Source organism: Dreissena polymorpha, chromosome 4, assembly GCF_020536995.1.
Source record: "Dreissena polymorpha isolate Duluth1 chromosome 4, UMN_Dpol_1.0, whole genome shotgun sequence".
Classification (NCBI taxonomy): Eukaryota; Metazoa; Mollusca; class Bivalvia; order Myida; family Dreissenidae; genus Dreissena; species Dreissena polymorpha.
Window position 1 is genome coordinate 65,926,171 of NC_068358.1, and position 8,838 is coordinate 65,935,008.

At 35.5% G+C, this 8,838-nt stretch overlaps 1 protein-coding gene across 1 annotated transcript; it reads left to right on the top strand.

Moving 5' to 3' along the window:
* The first annotated feature begins 285 nt into the window (after positions 1–285).
* LOC127875926 (trafficking regulator of GLUT4 1-like) lies at positions 286–3,483 on the top strand. Its single transcript, XM_052420683.1, has 4 exons — positions 286–378; positions 1,654–1,799; positions 2,621–2,758; positions 2,978–3,483. Exons 1-4 carry the CDS (start codon positions 366–368, stop codon positions 3,149–3,151), a joined length of 471 nt encoding a protein of 156 aa, XP_052276643.1. The 5' UTR covers positions 286–365; the 3' UTR covers positions 3,152–3,483.
* Positions 3,484–8,838: the final 5,355 nt, after the last annotated feature.

Below are 8,838 nucleotides of genomic sequence, written 5' to 3' on the forward strand. Positions count from 1 at the left end.
TACGAGTTCGATATGCTATCCATTAATAAGAACTAAAATTTTAATGCGTAGCCATGATTCTGGTGCTGAACTCTTAAAATAAGTAATAATGTATTTATCATTATATTATTTGTTTCCATTACTTCTATTTGGAGAGGTAAACAACGGTCTTATGAACATTATTATGTCTATATCTTTAAAATGTATGAATCGTGTTTTACGCATAACGAACACTAGGTTGCTAAGTTGCTCCATGTATAAATGAGCACGTGTTTAAACAAAAATCGAATTTGTTTCCTGTTTGCAGGAAAGTATAAAAGCCGCCGCATTATGTTTTGCAACACTTTTTCAATGTCATATACTTGGTATTTTGTAACACAATTAGGATGGACAAAGCAGGTAAATTGTTTAGTTTTTTACATATAAAAAGCAGAAAAGCAAATCGCATTTTGCAACATCTTTAGACAAGTTTTGTTCTTTTTTGTTAATAAATGGTATATTACTTGATGCTAAACTTAATTTCGTAACATGTCATACATATACATGTTATGTCGGTTATATCGTTGCTTTTTAAAAATAAATCGTATATAACCGTGTTCCAGCGGGTCATGTAACTTTTTAGCTAACTTCGCTTACGAACAGCATTTAAAATATACGTAATTAAGGTACATTAATCAATGATACCGGGTTTGGTCGGGGAAATAAGAGAGCATGTGTCGCCTGCTGTAAACATTAATATGCATACTTTTTTCCCTTGTTAATAAAATGTAGTGTAAAATATGTCAGTATATTTAAAACAGTTCAAAATAATGTAACAATTCTTATTGAACATTCATTACTTATTTGCCTTTATAAAACGCTTTAAATCAGCTATATTACAATGTGACGTCATGAACATAACATGATTATGCAATTCAGCACTTAATTTACCTTTACCTAATTCAATTTACCTTTCGAATGTGTAATATATTACAGACAAAATATATACATACCTACAACAAAAGTCTTATAATATGTATAAGCAAATTGGTTGGTATAGTGTTAGAAATATTAAACCGTATAATTCGTAAAATGAATGTATGTTTCATAACTTAATGTATGCTGTACTCAAATAGCTGAACTTAAATATTCTGTAAAAAAAACATGCTTGTATGTATGTTGTATCTTACGGATAGAATAGTTTATGTACCCCCCTTATACATGTTCGTAAAATACTTTTTATAATATATGATTGTATGTATGGTATGTATGTATGTCTGTAATGTCTTACGAGGAAAATAAACGTATATGGTAAAAAAAATTATTACCGATGTAAAGGAAAAAGGACGAGAATAAATTAGAACTGACAGTAAAACCTTCTTTAAATGCATAAAGAGTATGGCATCGTTTTCTTTTTCAAAATGACGCCGTTGTGTGTCTTCAAAAAACTCTTACAAATTTCATGTACAACAAATCCATATACATTTAAGACACTGGATTTAGCCCCGGCATGACTTAGTATAGACCTAGTTAGAGTCATGAGAATAATTTAATAAACCAACATATATTTTTTACTTTGAGGTTAATACGTTACGTTTAAAACTACGTGTCTGACTAAAAATCCGTATGTGATTTTAGTGTGATATGCGACAATACCAATGCCAAATGCCCAAACCGTTTATTTAAACTTTCCAGATCAGCAGTATCCTCCGGCCTACAATCAGCAGGCAGTTAACTACGGACAGCCACAAGGACAAGGTGGCTACATACAACAAGCTGGCTACATACAACCAGGAGACTTCATCCAGCAAGGATTTGTCGCCGCCCCTGGGCAGGTCGTGGTAAGTTGATAAATCTTAACACAGCACAAGTCATCTAAATAAAAGCTAATTTTTTTACAAAGCCTATGTCAAGATAAGTATTGCTTACACATGTTATTTCTTGGTAGTAATAGTTCTCTACACTGGGCATATTAGCTTAAACCTACTTAGTTAGCTGGTAATGACAGTTCGTTACCCCGGGCAGGTCAATGTAATAATGGACACTTCATAATACTTATAATTATTTACACCAGTTCTGTGATGGGAAGTTTCATGGAAATACCAATTGTTTTCACAGTGTTTGTCTTGGTGATTACAAAGCTTTACACATTGTGGGCCGTTGTGATTACTATGATTTACACAGCGTGGGTCGTGCTGATTACAATGGTTTACACAGTGTCTGTCGTGATGATTACAATGGTTTACTCAGTGTTTGTCGTACTGATTACAATGGTTTACACGGTGTTTGTCGTGCTGATTATAATGGTTTACCCAGTGTGGGTCGTGCTGATTACAATGGTTTACACAGTGTGGGTTGTGCTAATAACCATGATTTACACAGTGTGGATCGTGCTGATAACCATGGTTTACACAGTGTTGGTCGTGCTGATTACAATGATTTACTCATTGTGTGTCGTGCTGATTACAATGGTTTACTAAGTGTATGTCGTGCTGATTACTATGATTTACACAGTGTGGGTCGTGCTGATTACAATGGTTTACTCAGTGTGTGTCGTGCTGATTATAATGCTAAACACTGATATTACCAATGTTGGAGCGTACTTATGACATTGTATGAGTCACATCCATTTTATAATGTCTAAATCATGATCAATTCGAAGGTCTTAGCCCAGCCTCAGCCTACAGCGGTGATCGTAGCGACTGGGTCTCGACCGCCGGACTACTTGGTGCCCTCTTTTTTCGCTTGCTTGTGTTGCTTCTGGCCTACTGGGGCATTCGCACTATACTTCTCAAACGAGGTATTGTTCATGTATTTTACTTGTTTTTTATACATCTACAATAATACGAAACCATGCAAGGATAAGATCGACATGTTCCATAACAAATAACGTGTCGTAATGCAAAACAGACAAATATTTGCGACTTGTTAAAGAACAGCGCCCAAATAATATGCCATGCATTTGTGATTTAAGATATAGATCGATTATATTTAAACATCCGATTACTTAATTTGACAGTCAAAAAAGGCGTTTGAGGATGGTGATATGACGAACGCCAACAGGTATTCGGTGCTTGCCCGAAACCTCATGATCAGCAGCATTGTGATTGGTCTGATCTGGATCATCGCACTCAGCGTCGGGGTGGCATTAAACTATTCAACATCAAGGCATTGTACTGGTTATTACTGTTGAAGTACGTACACGGGAGAGACTATCGCAAAGCATGACACGTCAAGAAATTGTAATTTATTTCTTTTTTAAAAGAGTTTTAAAGGTTTGGTTTTGTATAAGGAGTTACAATGTCAATCAGTGATTATGAACATTATTGGCAAACACGTTCAGACATTTGCTCATGAACGAGAGCAAATAAATAACTTGTTAACATTGTGTATATTCTGATAAGTTATGTTCTATAATTCCATTTTCCTAACATTCTTCCTCAAAGGACTATACTTTTTTGTCATTTTCCTGTATGTTAGTATATCTTCTGTTGAAAGTAATAAAAATGTAACAATGAAATAATCTCTGGTAATAATATATATGTATTATGTTGCTAAAACAAAATATTCGGCTCGACTAGGCGAGACACAAGTGGTCTATGATAAACGCGTGATAATCATAACGGCATCTTCCGGAACAACAGAAACGTGCGAGGTGTCAATTTTTTTCTTGAGCTTATCACAGTATGGTCTGTTTGTCGTAAATTGATTACCATTTATACCAAATATTATTGCGTCATTTATTAAAAGCTACCTATTTTCGAAGTCAAACACATCGTCATTTGTGTAAGGTTTCTGATTGAAAATAACAAACGTATTTGACACTTCTGAGATAAACTCAATCAGGTGGTTTTTAATTAAATTCATGTTACTACTTGTTTGTTGCATGAGCGTATATTAAATTTTCATGAAGAACATGCAAATATACGGAACGTGGCTTTATTTATATGCTTAAATTACATCGGTAAATCAACATTTGACCGTTTACGACTTCATTTTAATTTTAGCTGCTACAACGTTTTGAACACACTACTAGAGGTCTCCTTCCTGTTTCGGAAGGTGTTCCCAATTGCCTTATTGCCTTACTTATTCCAATTTAGTTTCAACAAACGCGGAAATGTACAGTCACACAAACAGAAAAAAAATCAAGTTATTGGTGTCCTGTTTCGGGTACTGTCGAGGCAGACTTTCGAGCAGTTGTCAAAAGTGAGAACCCGATCTTTCTATTGAGCACGTCATATAAGTTAAATTAAGTTAACTTGACGCCGCACGGCCACCATGCCCTAACCCTACGTGTTCTTCATTTGCATAAAGCATATGAATAATAAAGCAAGTGAAACATAAGTATTGGAAGACAAACATAAAAACAAGCCGTAAGTTTTGTATTCCTCACATAATCAAGTTGATATTTATCCATTCACTGGCTATGGAAAAAATGTTCCCGATGATAACTATCGAAATTATACTTTATTCCCGTCATCGTTGCATTGAAATGTTCACCCAAAAATGGCGACAGAGATATGCCAGTTCCATTATTGTGGCACCTGTACAGTATATGAAAAGGTGTGCACAAGTACTGTAATTCTGGTAGATTTAATATTTATAGCTTTAATGAAGAATACCAGTGTGCTCCGCGTGTGTGTTATGCATTTTTTTCGGGTAAACAAAACGTGCACATAGCACGCGTTTCTGTCCGTGGTATTTTTTACACTTTATTTTTAACGATCGCTGTATTATATTTAACGACTTTAACCATCGTCGGTATCCACGGCATCTGTTTTCAAATTGTATACGATGTGTTGTGTAAGGCCTTTGTGTGAAGGTGAATGCAAATTTGTAAGGAAACTGCACGGCGCATTATGGTTTGACGCAAATCATAGGATTTTCGTAAGACTGTTTTATTGTGTGTGTGTGTGTGTGTTTGGAAGCTTATCTCTGAAGCCGTTCAAAAATCGTGCGAAATCTGTGTCGAGTCCGTTGGTCTTCGCATGGCCTTCTTACATAACTTAAACGCGATAAACCATCGCTGGGTGCAGCCATCTAAATATTTACCGGCTAAATGTTTTTACGACCTTATAACAGAAAACGCCTTACCTTTATTAAAGAAATCTTACGGAAGCTTTTGAATCCGTAAATCCGAACGTTCTTGTGTGTAAATCGTGTTTAACATTTTAAGGAGTTTCGATATTTTGACCTTACTTTTTTGTTGAAAAAAAATTTGTTTTCGTCATGGCAGGCTTTTAATGAAGTTATTTCGTTGTTGTTAATTTTGTCGTTAAAAATAACTTGTAAAATTGTTTATGGTGAATGTTTATGCCTTACATGTCAAAAAAATGTCTGTTAATTTTCCATCATTGTTTACAGCTATATTGTATACCCTCTTTTCAAACCATTATCGATTGATCAATGTTAACTTTAAACATGAGAATAATATGGAGGAGGAAAACTATCGTGCAATCAGCGGAATGCGGCTTTTAAGTAAATATTATCCGGGCATCTTAATTTTTACTATTACAGAACTAACAAAATGGTTGAGGTTTGTTAGTATCGTACATAGATCGATATACATTGTTTTGTTGCGTTTGAGAGGAAGTAAACTTGCATTGAACGAACAAAATATGTGGTTTTCACAATACGTCTTTTTTCTGCACTATTAAAAACAAAAACGTTGAGACAACTACGTTCGATAAAAGCCTTTGTTGTTTGTTTGTTTTTTTCGTTACAATGAAAATTATTTTCCTCGTTAAAAGGTGTGTCATGACAAGTACCATTCTTGACTTGTGTGTGGCCATGGTGGCTAATGCTGAAAAATTGTTTTATTTATAACACTTTAACGTATTACTCTGCTCCTTTATTAGTTGGCGCAATTATATCAATATGCAACCATACACAACTGTTTTAATGCCAAGAAACGTTATATTTAACGATCCATTAAAATGCTGTGCCCTAATTTGATTTGGTGGAATAACTTCAAAGCGTTAACATCCGGTGAATAATTATGTTAAGTATAAGAGCATGCTTACATCCGTATATTCGATTGTTTCGCCCTTTTTACAAAATGTACAGGCAAGTGAATCTTTATAACATATTTTGAAGAAAAAAGTATCTTTAAGAATGTGTTTTAACCTGTACTATATTGTAGCCACTGTCAATTAATTTTGTTTGTAATAAAAATAGTGGTTTAAACATATGCCGCATTTTTTTTAAGTTAAATATTTGGTAACACCACTAACCATTTTTTACCATTACATACTGACAATAGTCCACCCATCTTTAACTTCATACTTAAAATAGTTCATAATGACATTATACGGTTATCTCGCTAAAAGTAATTAAGGAGAGTTTGGATCATTTACAAGATCATCCTTCAGGTGTTATAGTTAGTGATGACAGAGGCAGCCCTAAGCAGCCACCACAGTTGAAATCCGGAATACCTTTAACACCAAAACAGAAACCTTCAAAGTTTCAAGCTATTTAGCAAATCAGTTTACCAATTAATACAGACAGTGGAAATATTGGACACAATAGTAACTTGGTTACTGAAAAGACTGAGGAATCGCCAATTGAGAATGTTTCTAAACTGCCAAAATTAAAAACTGACAACTCCAAACCTCGTGTTTCTCAGCATAATCCTGATGAGGTTAATGGAAATGAAAGGCCACAGCAGAACATGGAGCTAGAATCTCTAACTGAATCACATAAAAAAGGAACTCCAATACAAATTGAAGAGCAAGTTGCTGAACCAAGTGTTAACAGTTTAAGTGAACCGGACAAACGAACAATTGCTGACAGTATTGGGAGGCCACCAGTTGCACCAAAACCGAAATCAAATCTGCCAAAATGTTTGCCAAATCCAAAGATAATTGTTAAAGAAAAATAGTTAAATAACCTGGAAAATGCCATAATATATATAAGAAATGAAAATAATGAGGTTGAACCTAAAAATGACAATACTTGTAATGAAGAAATGAAGAAAAAAAGTCCTGAATGTTGATAGAAAAAATCAGGCGCAGTCTGAACCCAGGTCTGAGTCAGAAACTGAGGAGGGTTTTAAATCTGGAAAAGAAAATGATAGTTAAATTCCTAGTAAATTAAGCAGAGATTCATCCGAACGTGAAAGTAAAATTCCAAGTAAAGTAAGGAGTTCATCTGAAAGTGAAAGCCAATTGCCGGGTAAGCATAAAGTAGTTACAGAGACTGAAAGCAAAACTCCACTCGGAAGTGCTATAGCCCAGAAGTCACCGCAATTAAGAGGCAAATAAAAGCAAAGATAAGTCCAAAACAGAATTGGAGCAGGAAAAGAGTCAAGGTACAAATAAAGATGGAAAAAGTTTGCGTCAGCGACCCAACAGTCCAGCTAACAGAACATGTATTCCATTATCTGTAAGATACAGGTAAAACAGCCCAGCAGGCAAATCAGGAATACCGTCTCCTGTTAACAAAACCCCAAAACATAAGCCAAGTGGCCTTGTGGCTCCAAAAAGATTCTAAACTGCGAGGATGTTAATAAAACTGATGAAAATCCTGAGCAAAACCATGTAAATGAAGAGGCAGTTGCCAATGCAAATGGTGTAAGCAATGATTCAACAAATGCTAATCCAGAAAATCCTGCAAAACCACCAAGGGTGCAAAAGCAGGGCAGCCAGGATGGAAGGACACCAAAGGGTAAGAGCCTTCTACCACTGATACACAAGTCATTGGAGAGTGGGAAGGGATCTCCGAATGGGGTCTCCTCACCCACAACTGGGACCAAACAAAAGCGGGGCATCCCTGTTGCGAAACCCAAGAAACCCTCGTCAACATCATCTGATGGCTTTCAAAGGTAATGGTTTTGTTATAATTTATTTTGAAACAAATATCTATTACATGATTTTGTTTATCTTAGAACATATATATTTAGCGTTTTTCCAGAAAATCGAAAAAGCATGGGTTTAAAGGTTACAAGCATGTACACTCGTACTTGCATTGCCTTGCCTAGTTATTGTTCTTATCTTTTCCTTGATATATTTAATACGCAGTTTGGGCACGAACAAGAAATTGGTCCGAAAACAAAATTGGGAACGAAAATAAATTGGGAACGAAAACATTTGGGTACGAAAAAAAATCGTATGTTTAAGTGAATCGGTGTAGAAATGAAGAAGTAATAGTAAAAGGCAATTTGGGGTGGTTGTTGCCTATATGGGCGGAGCCCTGGGGTGGGTAATGAGAACATGGATGGTCGAGATAGACCGTGTTTTCATAAGAGATGTTCAGTATTAATTTGAAGTCAAGTGGAAAATAAATGAAGAAGTTATATTAAAACAAAATTTTGGGTTGGCGTGGTCTATGTTGGCGGGGCGTCCATGGTTGGTAATGGGGCCATGCATTGTTGAGATTGACCGTATTGTCATAAGAGAAGTTCAGTATCAATTTAAAGTAAATCGGTGTAGAAATGGAGAAGTTAATGTAAAATAACCTAAACTTGAGTGTTAACAAGGTTTTACTATAGCCATGTAAGGAAAACTGCCCCGCCCCCATAACTTTTGACCCAGGGGTCAGATCAAAATTCCAAATGGTGCACAGTCGCACATATGCTCACAGCTACCATATGTGTAAGTTTCAAGGTTTTAGTGCTAATAGTGTAGGACGAGATAGTGGCCAGGACGGACGGACAGAACGCGGAGATAACCACAATATCCCCACGCTTTTAAAACCGTGGGGATAATAACATTTAAATAGTGTCATGAACTTCGTCTTTTATGGTGCTTTGTCTTATGGTTATTTAACACACCTCTTAAACGTTCGATAGTTCATTAAAAATAACACAACCATACATCATCCTTTGAGAATTATAGTCATATAATGTTTTAGACGGCTTTTGTTTATCTTTGTTTTGTTTAA

Bases quoted from the DNA above. Each gene is read 5' to 3' on its own strand.
- LOC127875926 (XM_052420683.1), top strand. The intron at 1,800-2,620 runs GTAAGTTGATAA...ATCAATTCGAAG, and splicing joins CCGCCCCTGGGCAGGTCGTG to GTCTTAGCCCAGCCTCAGCC. The intron at 2,759-2,977 runs GTATTGTTCATG...TTAATTTGACAG, and splicing joins CACTATACTTCTCAAACGAG to TCAAAAAAGGCGTTTGAGGA.